Source organism: Crocodylus porosus, unplaced genomic scaffold (genome assembly GCF_001723895.1).
Source record: "Crocodylus porosus isolate Cpor-Errol unplaced genomic scaffold, CroPor_comp1, whole genome shotgun sequence".
NCBI classification, from domain to species: Eukaryota; Metazoa; Chordata; order Crocodylia; family Crocodylidae; genus Crocodylus; species Crocodylus porosus.
The window spans coordinates 789,716-812,230 of record NW_017728939.1 but is presented as its reverse complement, the minus strand read 5'-3'; the positions used below and the strand labels follow the sequence as shown (position 1 = coordinate 812,230).

General features: G+C 42.5%; 1 protein-coding gene across 1 annotated transcript in view; it reads left to right on the top strand.

Annotated features, from left to right (window-relative positions):
- The first annotated feature begins 8,702 nt into the window (after positions 1–8,702).
- Positions 8,703–22,515, top strand: part of MYOM3 (myomesin 3) — a 40,896-nt gene continuing 27,083 nt past the window's right edge. Inside the window, exons 1-9 of the mRNA XM_019547605.1 lie at positions 8,703–8,828; positions 9,931–10,005; positions 11,038–11,197; positions 12,213–12,370; positions 14,525–14,620; positions 15,312–15,400; positions 20,270–20,314; positions 20,505–20,645; positions 21,962–22,123. Of these exons, the coding sequence (XP_019403150.1) occupies positions 8,722–8,828; positions 9,931–10,005; positions 11,038–11,197; positions 12,213–12,370; positions 14,525–14,620; positions 15,312–15,400; positions 20,270–20,314; positions 20,505–20,645; positions 21,962–22,123 (1,033 nt within the window). The 5' untranslated portion in view covers positions 8,703–8,721. The remainder of the gene's footprint in view (positions 8,829–9,930; positions 10,006–11,037; positions 11,198–12,212; positions 12,371–14,524; positions 14,621–15,311; positions 15,401–20,269; positions 20,315–20,504; positions 20,646–21,961; positions 22,124–22,515) is intronic.

Here is a 22,515-nt window from a genome sequence, read left to right as displayed (position 1 = left end):
GGTCTGTTGTTGGTGGCAAGCCCTTGATTTGAGGATGATCGCTGCCACAGCTCATTGATGGGTGATTTAAGAGCCCAATCTTTGAGCCACAGATCCATCTGCAGAAGTTGCAGGTTTTTCTGCAGGGGGGGAAGGCAGGGATTCCTCTTTTTTTCCTTCTTCCATGATTTCTTCCCTGCTGGGGTCAGTTGGTAGCCAGCTCCTCCTAACTCTTGATGTTGGCATCCTTTTTTTGATGTATGCCTTCAATGTGTCCTTGTAGCGTTTCCTCTGGCCACCAAGAGATCTCAGGCCATCAGTAAGCTGGGACTAGAGCACTCGTTTTGGGAGCTCAGAATCAGGCATCGCCACTTAACGTCTGGTCTAGCAAAGATGGTGCTTGAGGATCACCAACCCGATGCTGGTAACATCAAGGGCCTCAATCCAGCAGCTTTTCTCACTTAAAACAAACCGCAGCGAAGGAAGTAAACCGGAGGTGTTCTGTACCTGAGGCCTGCAGAAGCCTAGGATTTGCTCCTTGCCAGAAGCAAACTAAATGGGAAATTTCACTTGCCCTGTAGGACACACAGAAGACCCTTTTTCAAAACAGAGAATAATTATTTTTCAAGTGGGAGACAAGGGAACTTGACTTGTGTTTTTAAGAAGTCTGAGGGGAAAGTCATTTGAATCCTGATGCTGATCAGTTTAATGAAGAAATGTGATCATTTTTATAGAAGTAAGCAAATCCTTTCTTTGGGTCCCAGGGGGCTTGCTCACTGAATTATCACAGTAGATGAAAGGCTCAATCAGGGGGAAGAGGCCAGTCTGTGTCATGGGTGCAAGTTTCTGTTTTCTCAGCCCAGAGGGAGCTGAGATCAAAAGTGAAATTCCACTTAACTCAGTGGGATTTTGCAATTCGATGCTAACCCTGGGGATTACCAGTGTTTATGATGGCAACAAGGGCATTTGAAAAAGGGAGGAAGGGGGGCAGTGGGCTCAGATGCAGTGAAATCTGAGATTGAATGGAAGCTGCACTTCTTAGGATGCCCTGAACAGCAGCTCTGGTCAAGACTGAGACCAGATCTCACTTGGATCATATCCTGAGCTCCTGCCCCCTCTCCGGCCCAAGTCTTTTCTAAACTCAAAGGAAGTTTTACTGGAGTAAAATCACTAGGATTTGACCCAGAAAAACTCATTTCACTTGGAAGTATAGTATCACCCTAAGAGGGTGTTACTATGTTGCCCATACTGTGTGAGAGTAGCTCTGAAGAGAAAAGGCAAAACCAGATTTAATCCAGAAGAGGGGCTCAGAAGAGAGTGGCCAGTGGTCATTCAAAGCAGGAACAGGAAGCAGAATGGGGCCAGGCAAACACTAGCAAAGCCCTTCTCTACTCCAGCCCTCCACCCAAAAGCTCTACTGAACAACTAAAAGCAACAGTGACACGCTGAAAAGCTGGCGGCACTTGGAGCAAGAACGTCAAAAGCAGATGACGGGCTCAGGGGCCAGGCCAATGCCCTTAGCAACCCCTCAGCTGAGAGGCGCATCAGTTGTCACAGGTCAGTGCCTAAGCTAGCTGGATTGTCATCGTGACACTATCCCACTATGCAGCAACGGTGCAAATAAATGATGGACGTGAGCACCAGAGCGATGGCAGGAGGGGAGTGAAGGCAACGATCGTGAGCGCAGCCTGGCTATCAGCCGCAGAAGACGTTTCCATTGTGCTGCCTTTGCTAATGCCACTCAATATCCTGGAGCTCATGCCCAATGTTGTTTCCATAACAACGCAGCTGGAGCTGGTTGGCGGACCCCAAGTCTTGGCACCCCCAGCCTTGCGGCATGTGAATGTGATGTTTCCATGGAAAGGCCAAGATCCAAGAGGTAATGTTCCCCACCAGCAGAGTCTGCATTTCAAACCAGTGATGTTGGCTCCTGTTTTCAGCGTGGCCTGAAGGCTGGGTATCGTGTGTCAGGAGCTTTCTGAGCAGAGATGCTCAGGGAACAATCAAATACCAATGTCGTCATTCTGGCCAGTGTTGTGAAACAAAATGCCAGGCACAGGGTCAGCACGATGACACAGGAGAGAAGGAGGCCTCAGTGAGAGTATTCAGAAGATGCTGTTGAGAAATGCAGCATGTATAGGCTTTTCACATCCCTCTGCTGTCTGTCTTGGGTACTTCCATGTCTCCTGCTGCTATAATAGCTGACCACCTCACCGTCTATAATGGACTAAGCCTTGCAAAGCCCTTGGCAGGTAGGGTAGTGCTACTATCCTTGTTTTCCAAACTTTAGGGACAGATTCTTAGAATGGATTTTGCTGCTGAAAGATGCAGAGAGGAGCCAGCAAGGGACTGTGATCTCTGCAACATCAGAGACCTACTAAATACCTTCAAGGATATCGTTCTACATGACTGGGCCAAAGTTACACAGGAAACCTGGGGGTGGGCAGGGCCTTCAGTTCAAGCTAGCATCCAGCTCCACATCCATCCTTTTCCCCTCTGTTATCCATCCTGGCAGAATAGGGCCCAATTAAATGGTAACGGATAGGAATCTGAGCTACAGTCCACTGAGGTCAACAGAAAGGATCTTTGCATCGGATCGTACAAAGAGGACTGTTTCACACCAGCCCCTGCTCTGCTTACAGCTTACTCGGTACATTATGACAAAGAACATCTTTTAGGCTCTGACGTGCTAAGTACATGCCAACATGCTTTTCTGCTGACTCACCTTATTAACTTAAAGGGAAGTGTTCTTTTGAAATTATACCCTTTAGGAGGGGCTGGAAGGGCTCTTTGACCTATTTAGTCTTCGTAAAGGTGTATTGTAAAATCCTCTTCTCACTCCCTGTCTCCATTTACAAAATGGCTTTCCCATATTTCTTCTTTTTTCTCTTCTAGATAGATTAATAGCTTTGGTTGTTACAAAATCTGCCATGGAAAAACATCTGGGTAAAGCGCCAGTTACCTAGGTCTGTTCGCTCCCTTCTGTGCAAAGACAACCCCAGACAAACAGAGTAGTTTCAACATAGTTTCAGAGGTCTTCTAATACAAGCAAGCTCTAGTTAACAAACTGGAGATGGTTTCACATTTACCTTGGCCTTTACAGATAAGAGAGTTTTGAATTAGACAATAAAATAATTGTAGCTTCCTTGGAAAAAAGACTTCACTTATTCTTAGCTGGATGTCCTGCCGGTGACAGATGAATATTGCAGTCCCCCTTGTCTTGGTGATATCACAGTGGCAGGTGTTCACAGTAACTCTGTCGGAAAGTATTACATTCTTGGTTTGCTCAGCTAAATGTAAGAAGCTGCCACATAGCCAGCCACTCCCAGTGCCAGCCATCCTGGATATAGCTCACAGTGGACTGTCAGTGAAGCAGACTGAAATGCATACATGATGTGGATTGAGTTTCTCTTGTATGGTCACTCTTTGATTTATCACTTAGAGATGTTACATTTGAAAACATGGTTGGGGTGTTATAGCCAGGATGGTCCAAGGAATATGCAAAAAGCAAAGTCGGTTTGGTACTGTCTTTTGCTGAACCAGCTATAGAATTGGAAGAGATGTTGGCCCTTCCTCAGATCTGGGCAAGGAACAGATATAGCCCAAACTAAATACCAGGAAAATCAACTCCTTCTGTTTAGCTTCTCACACATTCCTTGGGCCATCTTGGCTATTGTATCTTATCTAGTCCCTGCACCATCACAGCTACAACACATAACAGTTAAACAAGTCATTGTTTCACCAGGTATTTAGCTTAGGCTGTATCCGCTTCCATCCCAGACCTAAGGAAGGGCACCTTGTACCCAAAAGCTTGTCTCACATCTTTCCTAACTATATAGTTGGTCCAGTAAAAGCTTTGCCTCTCATATTTGAAAATAACTTACATGGAGAAATGTTCCACTCAGGTTTATTTAAGTAGCATCTTGGGGAAGCTTCTTTAAAACCACAGATGGAAAGCTATACAGTTTGAAAGGAAGCAGAACTGAGAGAAGAGTTATGCCTTGGCATCTTTATAAGCCTGGGAACTCTGATGAAATAGTCTGTATCTTAGTTCTGCTTTGTGTGCACTAAAGGTCATTACTTTCAGTGGTTACTCAGGAGGAACCAGGAGAAAAAAAGGAGTTGCTTCAGAGGAGCTCAGATGAGAAGAGTGGAAGAACTCTATTTAGAAAGCTTGCATAGTACCTGCAGCCTGATGCTGAGAGGTGCTTCCAGTCTTTCTGGGATCCGAACATTTGAACTGGGCATGTTCATTTGTATATTGGCAAAATGAGAAAGTGATTTCCAAGAGAGACGAGAATAGTTTGTGCAGATCTTTGTTTTCTCAAGAGTGCCAACATTCACTCTGGCTGCTACATGCATCCCCTCAATATCATGACAACTGGATTCAGCAGAGAAACACCTGGCAGGGATTCTCTTTCTTGGACATGTAACCTTGCATGCATGGACAGTTACCTATGTGTGTTCCCAAGTGCAATTCCTGGAAGCAAATAGGGGACAGGGACACTCCAGTATTTTAGCTCAACAGTTGAGTGGTTAAGGCACTTACCTGGGAAGCCAGAGACCCAAAATCTAGTCCCCTCATGCCCAAATGGAGTGTGTGTCTGCATCTCTGATTTCCCAGAGCTTCTGTACCCACCACTCTGACGTCAGGCATTACTTGCTTATATCTCCAGCTTTCCAGGCAAGCACCCTACATGTTCAGCTGTTAGTACTGCAGTATAGGAGGTCTTTCCTCCTCTTCAGTCTAATAGTTAGTCATGGTTCCCAGCCATCTACATTTTCAGCTCTTAGACACAAGTACATGTCTATTTGTGCATACATAGCCATGTATGTACCCAGTCAATGGTTACTTTGACACGCTCAGTTTATGCACACCCATATATGTGTTTGTGCTGCTAGGGAAATAAAAATCCTACCTGTACAGAAGTGCTAAAGAGGTCACCTAGACAACTAAGAACTGCCACCTAGATTACCAAAGGGGTACAGAACGCCACCTTAGTTAAGTTGCCCTTATACTATCCACTCCCAGACATACACCCCCTTTTCTGTCCCAGGGTCAGAGACAGCAGAATGCATCAGGAACCCGTCACAATGCTGGCATGAACTTATCCAGACTGCTGACACCAGTATTTTAAGTAAAAGTAAAATCAACTTTCTGCTAGAGAGCTTGCTATATACATCGCTCTTATACTGGACAGGCAGGCAAATAGATCAGCTGGTCTCCTGTGGATGGGTCAGACTTCAATTTTCCTATAATGGTAAAAGTATCGCATTATCTCAGAATCAGACTAATGAACTCTGTAATGTATCCCACAAGTGGAGACAGCTTTAAGCCAATCAAAGCACAGAGCTGCTGTCAGCTCCTGATCCAATTATCCACTGACACCAACAGGCTGGAGACTGGCATTCACTAAAGAGATGTCAAAATGAGTTTCACTGTGTAATTTAGCAACTGCAGATAACACGAGGGAAATCCCAAGAGGAGATGAAAACATTTACATTTCATTTCTGGAGGCTTTGTGAAATACTGCCCTGAAGGAGCACTAGATAACACTACAGTCTGATGCCCAAGATCTGGAAGCACCTGTCCCTTTCAGATTGTTTTGGCCACAGTATTAATTTGTGAACCTAAAAAAGATTCTCTGATTAGCTGCCGCAGCAATAAACGGCTTCAATATTGTAAGCCATGCATGGTTTTCCCCATTGTCATTGCAGTGACACGGTACAGTGCTATATTTAAGGTTCCGGGGTGGGCACTTAACCATGGGGCACATTCTTCTGGGGACAGTCATTTTTAATGTCATCAACAGAGAAAAGAAAACGTGCCTTTGTCCTTTATCTTTCTTGAGGACAGGCACCCTCACTGAAGACTTCTCGGAACTGGTCTAGCTTGTCAGTAAGTAGACTGTCTTATATACAAGATTTTCTAAGGCTTTTAAAGTAGCATCAGCACAAGCAGCTATTGTTTTACTTGAATTGTTTCTCAGAGATAACTCATACTTCTTTTCTGTATCTTGAAAGAGCTGATAATATTTTCAGCTTTTTCTTTGTGAAATCTTTCCCCCTGCATTCATTTTTAATTGATCTATTTAGCAATATCTACATTTGGACTGGAAAGAAATAGCAGTAATAATAACTGATATTGTCTTAATGGACTACAGCTCTGTTTCTCTAAGACAGTTTTAGATTACAGAGCATTGAGAGCTAGTTCAAAGCTATCACATGAAAAACAAACTGTAAAAAAAGGAAAGTGGATATTTAGGTGTAGAATTTGGAAACACAAATCTGATGCCTGATAGTCATCTTCACCTGAAAAAGAATATAGTTTAGAATTACTCCAAAAACTACTAAATAGTTTAGACGATAGTGTACAGGAAACAGTATTTTATAAGGGCATAGGGGTATTATTTTCAAATCTGTTTTGTTTGATTTTCTTCTGCTTGTGCTTGTGCTATAAAGGGAACCCCCTTCCAAAGCTGGGCTCTATCGATGGGTTATTGCTATGATAATTCTAAAGCTCACTCTGCATGTTGGGATATTTTTGTATTCACTACAAGAAGGTTTCAACTGAGCTATTTTAAGCTTACTACATATAGTAATGTTTAAAGACTAGATTAAACAATATAATTATAGCAGTAACATCATTCTTTCAACAAAATACCTTTTAGAATTAGAAATGGAATAAAATTAAAGCACAATCTAAAGTTAGGGGAAAAAATCTTCATTTGATATGAGACAATGACAAGTTCAAAGGCACGAATAGTTTTCAAAAAGGTAACATTTTCCAAAGAGCTTAAATCTTATTTTCAAAAAAGTACCAAGGCGCTTAGAAGCCAGAAAATCAGTAATATTTAGGGTTTATGAGCTGGGTATCTGGGAAGGCTGTAGGGTGGAATGAGATAAGGATAGATACACTTTTTAAATCGTATTTGCTTAATCCCCCAAGTATCTAGTCAGTGCCTAAAATCAGCACACTGCTCATCCTTGGAGGAGGAGCTGCAGAGATAGCTTAGCTTTTCTGGCAGCAAAGGGAGGAAATGGATGGGGGCTAGTACCCACATTGTTTACTATTTCCACTTCTGGAAAAAGAATAAGGAAGGGATGTTTCTTTGGTCACAGAGTGAAAATTCAACAGTTTATTGAATAAAAGCTTAAATCTCTAACCAAGTCCAGATTCTCTGAAAGCTTCTCAAGCCACCTTTCGAGCACTGGGGAGAACTACCTTGGCAATCAGGCTGTACCCAATGGCCTAAATAAAGAATTACCTTTATAGTTATGGTGACATACTGGGAACTGTAACTTTAAAAAGTGGCTTAACTCTAGAGACCAGAAATCTGCAGAGAGGCAGCAGAAGTCTGGAGTACGGTATGCAGAGGCCATTGGAAATGCTTGCTGAATAGAGGATTTCTTTTGAGTGCTGTGGGCCCAAGGTGATTCCCAAACATGGACAATACAAACTTGTCGGTTCACTATAGCTAGTGTGTTCATGAGCACTACACTAACTGGTCTCACAGTACATCTCAGCCTACAGGCAGAGGGAAATTAGCTCAGAAAACAATGATGCTGATTCAGGACAGATTTAGGGATGGAGAAATGGACAAGCTTTGCTTTCGTCTCCTCTCTTCCTTTACTCTTCTATCATTCCTGCTTACCCACACCTGCTGGTCACATTTTCAAATGCCTCCTGATACAGCAGGTGTGATCAATCACCTTCCCTTGCCATCTCTTCCTGCTGGTCTGGTCACAACAGCAGCATCAGTCCTTCTCCACCCAAACATAATGAAGGATGGTTATTAGCCAAGCAGATGGCCTTGTTAGATCCTCAGCAGTCTGTTCATCTGAGACTACCAATGAGTATTCCTTATCATCCAACAGATTGCAATTCTAGAGGAATAATTAAAACTATGACATGGGAAAGTTAGGATTTTTTTTAATGAAATACTGCATATCGATCTGTTTTAAATAGTAAATTCCACTATTGAAATGCAGAACTCTGTTTATAGTCTAATACTGTCCCCAGTGTTTCAGGTTATCTATCCAGCCCATTGTACCTTATCTTTGCCCTCTGCTGTACCATTTCCGCCTTAACTAGCCTTCATACTAATTAAGACCATGGTGTTCTTCTACAAGCTACTTTGGGGTCTGATCCAATATTCACTGAAATCGGTGGAAAGACTCCTGCAGCTTTATTTAGTATTAGATCAGGATCTTAGAAACCAGCTGCCTGTTATTTTTCTACAGTTTCAACAAAAGGTTTGCAAGTTACCCAGAAGGATCCTCTTCTCTTTCATTTTCATTTTCCACCAAGAGCTGATTACAGGAAACTACATTATTTCATAGACTTTGAAGCCTGAAGGGACCACTATGAGCATCTAGTCTGACCTGCATAATACAGGCCCAGGAATCTCACCCATCAATTTCTGCATCAAAACATATGATGTCAGTTTAGTAACATTACCATTCCCAAAGATATTCTCTATGTTTACTGCTTTGTTTCTAGTTTTTCTTTTCACGCAGACTCCAGGTCCAGTTTGTGCGCGTGGCTCCCACACCTGCACATTACAGTCATGGAAATGATGTGCCAAGAGCCTGATATGATGACCACTGAAGTCAAGAGATGCTCACTGGATGTTCAGATGAAAGATTTTGCTGAACCATTTGAGATGTTTCATTTGAAAGTCAGTGTCACTGTGTGTTTGAATCTATTCTGGTAGGTAACTTCTACTGTGAACATTCAACATGGAAACTCGAACTTTGTTTCATCAGAGAGAGGAGGAGCAAAAGGAAGAGAGACAGCGAAGCTTGGAAATGACTTCTAGGACAAGAAAGACTAAGTTCAAGTCCAGGTAAATCAAGGAATGAATAGCACTAGGGTGATGTTGTAGCTGTGATGGTACAGGAATTATGCAAGGGGCAAGGATTTTTGTGGGTGAAATCTTTGATTGGTCTAACTGCATGGTTGGGATAAAGTGAGACAAGCTTTTGAATGTAAGGCATTCTTCAAGGGACTGATTAGCAGTGAGGTGAGAGGTAAGTCACCCAATTCCAGATGGCTTTGTCAGGTCCAAACAATATTATGGGTTCTCAATAAGTGAACCAGATCCAGATTACTCAGTTAAGTTCAGGCCAGTCAACGAGTTCTGAACAAGTGACTAGATTCACCTTACGCAACATGAGGTGTGTCAGTGAGCTTGCTCTGCTCGAGCCTCAGGCAAGCCAATGGGTTCTGAATAATTACAGCAGTTCCAGGTAACTCAGTCAGGCCCAGGCAAATAAATCATTCTCAGTAAGTGGTGAATATATCAGGTCTAGGTGACTCAAGGAATCAGTGATCAGTCAAAATGTCCTCAAAAAGTGAAACTGGGATGAAAATTTTTCTGTATTATGCTGTTTGATAATCTCTTGGTTAAATGAGAAAACAAGGTTTCCAAAACTACTTAATTTCAGTGTCTTTGGGCCTAAATGCCATTGACTTCTAAAGAAACTAGGATTTCCAAAATTGTCTAAGGGCATGTCTACATCATTTCTACCAATACTAGAGGGCACCACCTTGGAAACACACTCCACCTACCCCCTTTTGCCCCACATGTACCAAATGTTGGGAAAATATGATGTAGCTAGCAATTGCTAGGGTAGAGCTGGGTAGTGGGTACACACCAGTAAGAACACCTTGACAGCAGCACTGGATGGACATCGAACATGATCTGTTGTGTTACAGGTCTCTGGCAGCTGGTGGATGTGGAATGGGAGTGACTGGGCAGGGCGTGTTTCCTAGTGGTGCCCCCTAGTAAAAATGGAGGCGATGAAGAGATGCCCAAAAATGGGACTTAAGCTGCTCAGTTACAAAAGGGCTTTTCATAACTTATATACTAAGCATGTTGTGGAGTGCTTTGCTTATAAATGTGTTCAACTTTGTCTGAATTCTTCTGTGTGCGCACTGTGTGGAAGTGAGGAAGAAGAGACCTTCACCCTTTCAGAGTTATCCATAGCAGCTGCCCTCGCCTTAACCTCCGAAATATCACAGTAAGTCAAGAATTTGATGTCACTACAGTTACTATATCAACTGTGTTACATGTATGCTACATTTGCCTAAAAGAGGCACTGGTTCACAGTCATTCTTTTGTGGCCCTTCTGCGAGCCGGTGTTGGTAGTAAAAAAGGCCAGATGGATTAGAAAAGCTTAAATTGTATCATCCTGAGCTCCCACACAGAAACCTGTGAAACTAAAAATTGCCTGAATGCCCTTTACAAGCAATATTTCCCTGCTTGTGAGCAACAAATCAAAAACGGACAGGAAATGGAATTTTGTCTGACAGGGAAAAGAAAGAGAAATTTGGGAAAGCCAGATTAATAAAGCAACAATATGATTGTTTGCCTCTTAACACTGGGCACGTTAGTGTTTCTCGACACGCCCCATTCACTTGCCATCTGGGCAAGCAGAAATAAATTAAGAAAGGGTGGCCTTCTCCAAAGCAGTAGCTGGAAAGGAAGCACCATAGGCAAAATCCTGGCAATGCATCAGAAAGCCGTAGCATGGAGTAGTTGTGTGTACTTCTCTTGGGACTGAGAAACAGAAATGGCTGGTGTCTAGTTCCTGCTCATTTGCTTTTTGTAGCACACAGTCCCTCTGTGTCTCAGTTTTCCCAGCTGTAGAAATAATAATAACCTTTCACAGGTGATAAGACTATTCACTAGGAAAAATATATTGAAGATTACATTATTATATACACCACCAAATCTATCCAATGAAAGAGTATTCCTGTCCACCTTCAGCTTTGAAAAGCAGAACAAGCATCTCCCAGGAAATTCTGAGCTTCCGACATTTCATTTCTTGCCATATTGGGATGAAAAGTAAAAATCTCTGAATTGTTTTACTGTTCCAAAATATTCCCTTCCATGAGTTGAAAAAAATCATTTTGATCATATCATATTCTATATTATATTAATTAAAAATTAGGTTGAAACAAAAGATTTTGCTTTGACCTCAATGAAATAAAACATTTCAATAATTTCACAAGGGCTTGGGCTTTTTTAATATGTGTATTTGACATCTCAGGGATGCCAAGCTGAGGACAGAAACTGCCATCCTGGAACTGGAGAAAAGGGGACAGAAGAGAGTTCGATTTGGAAATGAAATGGAAAAGCTGGAAAAGACTGTCATTAGGAACTGCAGACTCCTGCGTGTGAGAGCTGACCGCAAAGCCCTTCGCAGGAAGGTCAGATACTTAGAGAGGGACGGGACTTTTCTATGGCTAACAGAAATACCTGTGGGCTTATAACTATTTACTAGAATAAATTTGGGGAGAAATCTTCAGCCCAATTAAATTCAAGAGGCCCAACCAATCTCTAACCAGTACAGACCAGGATGAGACCTTGTGTAGGGGTAAATCATGCCATGTCTGCTTTTGTGGGGTTATCACATCTTCTCCTGAACACCTGGTACATCTGGAAGCATGAGAAACAGCACACTAGATGAGATGGACCTTGAGTCTCATCCAGCATTCATATGATACTAAAAGGGGGAAATTCTAGCCATTTTCTTACTGTTTATGAAATTGTAGATCTATACCCAGCAATAAAAACGCTGTGAAAGTTACCCATATCTGGACTCAACAACATAGATACAGCCATAGCATGCATCCAGGTCTGAAACTCCAGCAAAGTAATCACTATATATGGGAAAACCGAGTGAGAAATGAAGCTTGTACTTTGTCGTTGGAGTCCATAGAACACCACATATTCCTACATAAAGGACTGAGTAGCTGTCCATAAACCAGCTTTGGGTTATCTCTTCACAACTGTATTAACTGGCAGAGTTTTAGAGCAAGATCCTCAGCTGATACATGAAAAGTGAAGCTCCATTTACATTGAATGGAGCTACTGGGGGTAGCATCAGCTGAGAATCTGCCTCTTTATTTTTTGAAGTCACTAAATCCAGAAAGCAGAAATTTTTTCAAAATCTGGGGGCCTCATTAAGGCAATGCCTTGGCTGTCTGCTTTGTGAATGAGACAAGTCTCCTCCATAAAGGTTCAAAGATGGTTTTCAGCTTTGTTTAGCGGCCACAATAATTGACTTCATAGACCAGCCCGCTGCTGGACCAGAGCAGCGTGCGGCTTTGTAACAGGCAGCGGAAGGCTGTCAGCTTTCTAAATGCCACTTCTGCAGAAAACCTCATGGAGCTGGAACATAACCATCTGCTCTTTCCCTTGTGTGTTTGCTCCTTACTGTAGGCTCTGGAGAAAGCTCGCCTAGAGAAAGAATACATTGAGCTGCGATCAGCCCGGCCACCCATGTTCTGGATCCCACTCCGAGCTCATGGGGTCTGGGAAAGAATGGAAGTGAAGCTCACTTGCACAGTCCTGGCTTCCCCCCCGCCACAGGTTACCTGGTACGTGAGCTGAGGACAATGACTCGTGAGGACCAGGCACATGTTTCTGAGAGGCAGAAAGGGGGATCAGCACCTGTGTCTAGTTAGAAAGACTTAAAAATTGGAAGGGAGTTTAAGAATACTCAAGACGTCGCTTTAATTTCTAAGTCCGTGCTTCCAGTCCACCCCTGTGTGTTGGAATCAGTGTACAGGAGTCGTCACCAGCCAGTCAGTCTCTGTGATGTGCATTCCTGAGCCTCGTGCCAGTTTCCAATGAACGGGGGTCCGTTTCTGAAAACACCCCCACAACATCGCACACTTCAGGCAAAATCCCCAGCCTTGGCTGCAGCCAGCACGCGGTGCATATAGAAGGCAAAAAACCCCTTGGTACTGGCAGGAAACAAGAGTGTGGGGAATTCCCTCCTGGGCCCACGTGATGACCAGCAAAGCCCAGAAGCGCAGGATGGGACGGATTCCAGAGCTGTCATACCTTGACTCCTCTGGTCCTTTACAGGCTCCACGCAGAGGTAGAAACAGGATCCAAATTTAGTCTTATAGCCTATTAATTATAAAGTTTTTTCAATGTCTAACCTAGTGATTCTCACCCAGCGTGCCTTGGAACACACTGGGGTGCCTTGAGATATTTTCAAGCGTGCCATGGGGTGCTGCTCAATGCTAGTATCATTAAATGTGCAAACACGATTCACAAGACAAAACCAGAGGGCACTTGTACATGTTATGCACTGTTCAGATACACGTCATAAAACAGCGCCAAAAATCACCATTTTGCTAGGTTAGTTGCATCTGAAAATACGTGTTGACGTCTTTTTATCATGGTAGATTTTGATTTATCATGGTAAATTAGACCATCTCCAACATGTTTTATTTTTAGCATGCCCAATTGTTTCAGCAGGATTATTTTTATCATGATAGTTTTGTGACGTATTCTGACAGAAATCCATAGTGTCAGAAACATTGTGGCCTGTTGTGATCTTTCTGAGTTCTTTGCAACAGAAGAATTATTTATTATCCTTCAGTACTCAAAAAGTAAGAGAAAACAAAGAGCTGGCATTTTCCAAGGGGTGCCTGGAGTCTACTGTGGGGTGCCTCAAGTCTAAACATGTTGAGAACCCCTGGTCCAGCCTCTCTGATTCACTCCAGCAGCTGTCAGTTCAGTGTAGCCTCTGTCCTGATAAAAAACTTGCCTTGGAGAGTGGCCACTACACTAACTTCCTATATCTAGCCCATGCTCTTGCATCTTGGTCATTGGCCAACAAGTTAAACCAGCCTGCATGTCTTTTATGAACCAGACAGGTGCAGGAACATTGTGGACACACCACTGGTGCTTGGCTACCAATCAGGATACCATATGTGCTTATCTATTCAGCTGCTACAGTCTTTATAGTTTGAGAAATATAAAGCAACTCTTCTATTTACCAACTTTGCTTAGTTACAAATCCACAGGATGGAAAATGCCAGGGAGATCTCTGGGGATGGTCTGCAAAACTTACTGCTAACAATGAAAGAACAGAAACACCAAAAAAGACCAGTAATAGCAGGTTACAAATTAAACAATTAGTTCCTCAGTCAGATAGATAAAGGGATTAAATTGACCGTCCTTTTATATAAATGGGTGTAGTATTCACACACCTGAGTTTCAGGTAGTTTTGCTAGGGGCTTTGGCAGAAGATTTGCTTTCCCAGTTTGGATCCTTTTTACCATTCAAGTAGTACAAAGAGAGGAGAAACCACTTGCTACTCCCCAAGGAACACAGAGATTTAAAAAAACCCTAGCTGCAATAACTCCTTCCCCACAACGTCCGGAGTTGAGGATATCAGCAGGGTAGAAGGCAGCGGGCAGAGAAGATGGCTGGACTGTGGTGTCTGCTAGCAATCCTCAGGTAGCTTCTGGACCCTGGGGCACCACGTAGCACAAGTTAGAGGAGCCCTCAGACTGCTTCAGATTGTACTAGGCTGGGGCACAGAATCAAGAAGTTAAGAATGAGCTCCTGGTGGCTGTCTACTCTCCTGTTCAGCTGTGCCCTGTGGAAGAAACTGCCCTTTTAAACCAGGTGTTGCTCCTGTCTTTTAAAAATAAGTTTTAAATTTACCAGCTTATTCTTCTCTAGAATGGCAAATCCCTCTTGAATGATATGTCATCCTTGTGTTCAATTAGGTATAAAAATGGAATCCCTATTAATTTCCGACTGGCTCCAGCAGGAAAATACAGGATGCAGAACAAGTTTGGCACACTCACGCTCTACATCAGCAGGTAAAGTATGGACCATTTGCTTAGCTCCCCCTTCATTAGCCTCAAGGCCTGTTCTGACAAGAGTCAACTATACAACACAAAATGTTTTTTTCTGGGAAGGGAAAGTTGATGCAGCCAAAGTCTGATGTACCACCCTGCTACAGGGCCCAATACTTCAAATAGCTCAGTCATGGGTTAAAATTATTTTATTTTGTTTGAATCTGGGTCGCTGAAGGTTTGTATAAAATCTTCATGATCTATCTCAGATTCTCATTATGCCCCTTAGTTCTCTATACTTCACTAGGGATACCTTAAAGTTTGGGCATTCGTGGTAAATTTTAAGCAGGCTTAGAGCTCTGGGTGAGTTCAGAATCCTTATAGAATGAAAAGACGGTGTGATACATAAGTAATATATGTATAAGCCCGGGTCCTCGATGGAGCTTCAGTGATTCAGAGGTCCTGCACTGTCTCTGCATGGGGCAAATTTCATCCAGTGATCACAATTCTTTGCGCATCAAGAGAAAACTATGTTAGAAGTCTAATTCTCAATAACTGCCATTGCCAAAAATAAACTGGTAAAAAACTCATTTTCCTTTTTAACTTGTGAGATTAAAGAACAGCCCATATTAATATACACTGATCTAAATTCACCCTCTGTGCTGAAAACCAAAGACTGAAGGTCAAAAGGAAAACACAAATTCATTTATTTCAGATGTTCTATGGAAGATTCTGCTGAATACAGTGTTGAAGTTAAAAACCCTTATGGTGAGGCCTATTCATTTGCTTCAGTGCTTGTCAGAAGTAAGTAGAAAATTTACTTTCCTTTTTATTAAAAAAAACCTTTGTGGATATTTCAATACAATTTAATTAAAGTAAGCCTCTAGAATTGCACAAAATGAATACTGTAATATTTGAGTAGCATCAACTGATATATTTTTCCATCTTAAAAATTAGCCACATTCTTATTTTAGTTGTCATTACAAAAGTAAATATTCAGACCACCAGAAAGTGTTTAGCTGGTCTAAATCATTATGTGTACAAAGAGGAATAATGCCAGTATTTTTGACACCTTTTCTACATACAGATTAATTTTATTTATTCACATTTATTATTTCCACTTTTTTTCAAAGCAGGTATTGAAATCTCCTTGATAAGGGGATGAAATTTTGTTTAATGTATTTTCATGTAAACCAGTGGGTTCAGTTTGGTGATCCAACAACAAAAGACCTCCACAAAAAGAGATATTTCTCCTGATGCTTAATACTGTCAGGAGTTAGAGTTAAATACAGTGTAATTGCAGGGTGGAACCAATATTTTAAATGAACTGAAATCAGAAGGGACTGGCCCAAACTATGACAAAATCCAGCTGTTTATAACCCAGAGATTTGTTTTAACTGGAAAGTACAGCAGTTTAGAAAGGATCTAGTGTCTTTTTGAAGGTTGGACTGAAAAAAAAGTGCATTACCAGAGGATACACACAGCTGTCTCCAAAGAGTAACCCTTCATGAGCAAGTTCAAAGTTCTCCTCTCTGGAGCTGTTGTGACAATTTGAATAGACTTCTTTATTAAGTCCAAGCAGGACAATTATGTCGCAAGATTCTGCCCAAGCTAAAGAAAGATAAATGGAGAAGTGGCAGGAAATAAACTAACTGTGGTTACAAAGGAAAATTATTTGAAGCTTTAGGCCAGGGAAAAGGCAATGCCATCTCCTGCGATTGTTGGTTAGCCCTTGACATTTGTAATCTATATATAAAACACCCCTGTTACAAAAGCCTGGTCTGGAATCTACCTACATAACTATAGACAACTGACAGTGACACTGGCATGAGCAAAAGAATAACTGAAATGGTAGCAGATGCCATTATGGCTGCTTCAAAGGTCTGATTGGTATAGAAGAGATGGGCTCCTCTGGCATCATAACATGGAAATCCAACTTAACGATGCAGACAGCTGATTTTTCTGAAATATGCATCATTCATTTGGTGTTCATGCTTAAACAGCTTCTCAGGCCATGCTGTCACTGTTCTTTTTCTTCGCTGTATATTGATCAAATCTGAACAACCTGAAGAAGACTGACCAGGGAGTTGTAATGGACATGTATTGTTCATAATATCTTTAAAATCCTTTGGTCAGACATTGCCTTGGGTGAGTCAGAATTCAGCATTTAACCAAGCACATGCACACGCGTGCGCACACACACTTCAAGAGAGACGCTTATAAAAACAATGGCAGCTCCTTGTTTGCAAGGCTTCCCAGATCAACCAGCCTGGATTATCCTTACCTTAACAGAGAAAGAACATAAAAAGGCAGTGTTGTGTAACTGTTCTATTCTATGTGGGTTCTTATACCACACTTACTATTGTAGTACAGTACCTTTTGAAACTATTTAGTGAAACTGTTTAGCAACATGGCTAACATCGAGCACATGCTTGTTTTCATCCTCTCCTCCAGTAAGCAAATCAGGCTGAGATGCCAATCAAAAACACGCCTAACAGTAAGATTCATTTCCAGAAAATCTTGCTCATTTTGCCGCTCAAATAAACCAAAGATAAACTCCAGAACAATCATCAGTGGGAACACCAAGGGCTAAATACTGTTTCACTTTATGCAACTAATTGGCACATACACAGCTGCATAGCTACAGTTTTTGGCACTTAACATACAGTTTACAATTCAGCAACGCATGCACAAGTCCATGCAGCTCTAGTTGGCAGTGAAGAGAGGCAGTTATTACCAGTTATATAGGGCCAGGATGCACAGAACAAGCCAAGGGCTGCAGGACTCACTGAGGTAGCTGCTACCCTGGAAGAGAGGGGGCCCTGGGTGCCAGACCTCTTCTCCCATTGTGGCCAGCACTGTACCTAGATTTCTGGTGGCCCTGGGCAAACTTTTAGTATCGGGCTTCCCCTTCACCAGAGATAATGACAATAATAATTAAAAATTACCACTTTCAGGCCCCCTTTCTGTCCAAGCCCTGGGCAGCCTCCCAGTTTGCCCAGACTGTGTCCAGCCCTGATTGTGGCCCTGGGCATGTCTAGTCTTCCTAGGAAGCAGGAGGTACAGGTTCAGAATCTCTCTGGTTGAAAGATGAACAACTGTGTCACTCCCCCAGCTATTGAGCTAAAAGGCAGAAAGATCTGTGGCTGCTGCTGCCATGTTTGCATGCAGGGCACACTGGAATCACCAAAAATTGCAGTTACGCAACTACTTACATGCCACTTAGGTGCATAAAGTGAAATAGGATATAGCCCCTGGAGTCAAATGAGCAAAATGTCTTTGTTGTTTGTATTTAGGGGCAACTGAGAAAGCAGTGAAGCATAAACTGGGCATCCAGGACAGTAAAACTTTCAGTAAAGGAATCCCCAAGGGCAGGATGAGGACCTACCTACTGTATTGGCTTGATTTTCAGAAGGTCTGAACCACTGCAGATCCTATTGAAGTTCAGTGTCTCTACACCTTTGAGAGCCAGGCTTTTTATCTCTAACAATCCGGAGCTTAAAACTATAAGATCATCTTGGGAAAAGACCACGGATATTAGAGCCCTCAGTAAGTGGCTGGCATAGTACGGCTGGCTACATTTAGTGCCCCAAACTAGCTATAAATCCCATCAGGAGAAAGATGTTGACTTGTTGCTGAGAGGTGGTATGTTGGAAACAAATAGCACTGGAAAATTTGCTTCCTACTGCTTCCAAAGGCAAAAGTTTTGTCTAAATAACATGAGGTCACCCGGCTTCCCCAGCAGAATCCCTCTCTTCCAAATTCTCCTTGTGGAAACAGAGATAGCATGAGACCAGAGTAAGGCACGTTAATAGAAAATCTTAGATAAGAATGCTGCCCAAATGCCTCGTAGTACCTGATTAAACTGTCCTTCAGGGAGTCTTTGCTGGCTGCGCTGTATATCAGCACATCAAATACCACTCTAACGTTGCTGCTTATGTTGGCTGTTCACAGGCCCGTGCTACTCTTTCTCCCTTGACCGTTCCTGATGCCATTCCAGTAATATGACCCTGCCCTGTGCTATTTGTGTTTAACAGTCCGAAAATAGAGACTATGCCAAAGCCTTAAATCCTGCACACACTGGAAACATTCCCGGTCCCACTGAAGAAGCCAATGGCATCCATTCTCCTGGCCCCACATTGTCTGGAGTGCCCTTGCCGTCCTGGAAGGTCCCCAGGCCAACTGGTTCTGTTTAGCAGGCCATTCATTCTCTCTACAAATGCTGTTTGGGGGTCCCCTTTATCCTGGATCAGGCTGGCAGTTCCTTTTTACATTCTCTATCACTCTGTGCTTCAGCCATCTCCCCAAACTTTCACTTTCATGTGGCTCTGTTTCTGTTAGGTCTTCCTTTTTACCTGACAATTGACCTGTCAAGTGGGTCCCCAAAGTAATGCTTTGCCAAGTATTGAGCAGGCTGTATTAAGAGTCCATTTGCTCATCTGTGACTAGGGACAGATAGAAGGCCACTTCTAAGTGGTGGATTTCTCCATAGCAGTGCAAAGCCCAGTCTGCTTTCTCAGCACAATCCTTTCACTTGCAGCCACAGAAAATTGCCTCTGAAGGCACCAGGATGTCCTCACTGGAGATTGTATTTATTTTTAGATTCCAGCTCAAAGACACCTGATCTTGCGCTGTAATCCCAGCAGCACTCCCAAGCTAAGTAAAGTTTGACTGGATCATTGTTTGTGTGCAGGATCCTTGAGGAACATATAGGGTTGCACTAAGTGTTGCCGGTGATACCTGAGGTGATGCTCTTCTCTCTGAGTCAACAGTGGGTCCATGTCTGAAAATGGTCTGTGCTACTAGATATGATGCCCTTCAGATGAGTCACTAACCTGAGATCCAGGCCACTGGTAGTCACTCAGGTCCTATATCACTTTCTACAATAGGAGAGTTTTAACCTTACTGTCCTAGCCATATTCCACCTCCACTAATATATACGCTCTGCTCTCTGCTGTATAGTGTTTCTGTGTGGTGTTGAGGAGCTGTCCTGCTCTGTCCCAGAGTGGCAGCATTTCAGTCATGGGTGAAGTGATATATGTCTTTTTTTTTTAAGTTTGTAAAATATTCTTGGAAAGGACTTAGAGCAGCGATTCCCAGTCTGTGATATGGGTACCACCAGTGGTACTCAGACAACCTGTCGGCGGTGCGAATTAACAGATTTATTATAATTATTTTATATGACAAAAGTTATATTATACTTGAAGTTGAATTGAAAAACTTGCTGGTGATACTTACAGTTGTATCATTTTAAATTGGTGGTGCGATATCTGTTGGAGTTTGGGAGCTGCTGGCTTAGAGCTTTTCTACATAAGGAAACGTAAGGGCATTACTATAATGATATAACTAAACTAGGGACTTTTGTCAAATTACTTTTTGTCACTACAAGCTAAACTGAAAAGAGAGCCCAGTCATTACAAATTACAGTGTCCATGTGAGGAGTTATAGCAGTTGAATTAATCAGTTTCTTACAGACAAACTCTTATTACTTGGGAGAGTCATGAGCAGGTGAGTAGGCCAGTGTTTTACCCCACAGGTATTTTCAAGGTTAACATTTAACATTTTTCCTGTTTTGAAGAAATGAAACACCATTTTGAATCCAATTTTATATTATTTAGAGGACAATAAGCAATTAAACCAAATCTGTTAAGTGTGTGTATTCTTATTTTACAGAATATTATGAGAAGAAGTCAGGATTTGATTCAGAAATATATAAAAGTGAGTAAATGATTCCTCACTGTTCGTTTCTTGCTGGGGCCTGCTGGTACCTTCAGACAAGGTGTGCCTCCTTCCACTTGCCTGATTCTGTACAAAAAGCACCACCCATACTCAGTGCTGTAGCTAGTGGGTAACAATGCTAAACTGCTGGTCTCTATTATGACTCCATGTTTTCACTCTTGGTTCACAGGATCACTCATTGGGAAAGAGGCAGATTTTGCCTTTGCACTGAAACCCTTGTTCTCAAGAGAGAAGGAACCTTTCACCCTCTCCTGCTACTTTTCTTCTGATTTACTTGGGCACCAACGGGACATCAGCTGGTTCAGAGATGGTGTGTATTCCTACATATCAGCAAGTCTTGTTTTTATACCTCCTTGAGCCTGTACGCTGCAGTTTAATGCTTGCAAAGGTGAACTGGCAATCAGGATTCTAAGATTTTCTTCCCAATTCTGCCCGTCGTCGTTTAGCTTTTACCTCTGTTTCTCTATCCATTACATGAGGATCATCATTCTGACCTGTCTCATGGAGGAATGTGGAACCTAATTAATTTCCTTGTATAAGACATTTTTAAGTTTTTTGGTTCTCTATGGTAAAAACACAGTGTGTTGCTACTATATTCCTGTAAAAGCAAAGATGATGCTGAGGAATGAAGTAAAGAGCATCCTGTATGAGTGTAGGAGAGAGGCCGCATAGCTGCAAAGTCAAGGCCGTTGATCTTTGCTAGGATCACACCTATGGGAGGCAGCACCTGCCTTCCACTAGACTCAGTTGTAGAAGCAGCAAGCCACACTAGAGGTAGGCCTGTGCCAGAGAACCGGATCTATATCTGAACTCTCCCATCCTTTGGGAATGTGTTCTTATATGTTGAATATGCACTGGCTTAGTGCATATGTCACCTCTCCCTTAGAGGCTGCTAATGAATCAGCTGCTAATTAATCAGCACTAACTGAATTCATTCTATAGCTCAAGTATCAGAGGGTACTGAAGATCTCGTGCACTGAATGCAAGTAAGTCCTCAAGCACAGCTGCTCGTGGCAACGTATCAATTTTGATTAAATTTTAGTGGAAGAATTTCCAGACAGTTCTAAGTTGAAGTGAACTCTCAGGAAGTCAGCCCCTGCCTCCAGCCAGCCCATGACACCAGCCTCCATCACCCCCTTGTTAGGTTTTCAAGTTAGCACCTTCATGCTTTCTCTACTGCTCTCCTTCACATGTGGGAGGAGCTCCTCTAAAACATACATAAAGCCACCACAGTTTTTCTCTTTCCAATTGCTCCTTAAAACTCTCCTTAGTCATAATATCTACAGACACACTTGACAATGGGTAGACAGGAGGCAGAGCACATGAGCAGTCTACCATGTTGCCTAATATTGTCTGTTTCAATTTGCTCCTGTATATCTCTGCATCCACCCGTTATCTCCAATTTAATGCTTAGTTTGCAATCTCTTAGGACAGAAACCATCTTTTTGTTTTGTGTTCGTAAAGCACATAGCCCAATGGGTCCCTAGTCCATGGTTACAGCTTCTAGCTGCTATAATAATGATGATAGTAGTAGGAGTAGGAGTAGGAGCAGTAATATAAGTGTGCCTCCTGGGCAGGACACAATTCAGTTAAGTTTTCTCTAACTTCCTTTTCATTTTACTCTAGGCAAGTTGGTGAAGGATTCCAAACATCAGCAAATAAAATGCTGGGATCGTGAGGCTTCTCTGACTGTGCCGTGTGCTTACAAAGAAGATGAGGGATTCTACACTATCCGTGTCCCTACACTGGATGGATACAATGAACAGAGTGCTTATGTATTTGTCAGAGGTAGGTATGGGCTTTTATCCAACTTAGAACAAAAGCCTTTTGTCAATGATGTGAAAAATTCACCATGAAGTGACTCTCCACACCGAATGTCCCAAAAATACCTGCGTCCCCCTGTTCAGTAGTAAATAGGCACCTGGTAGGCTAAGTCTCATCACAAGCCAGTGAGACTCTGTGTCTAGGGGACAGATAGTCGAAGAGACGTAGGTGCTTGAAGATTCACAGAATTTGTTTTTCATAGATTTCATAGACATTCAGGCTGGAAAGGACCTCGGGAGATCATCGAGTCCAGCCCCCGCCCGAAGGGCAGGAAGTCAGCTGGGGTCATAGGATCCCAGCAAGATAAGCATCCAATTTACTCTTGAAGGTGTTCAATGTAGGTGCTTGAACCACCT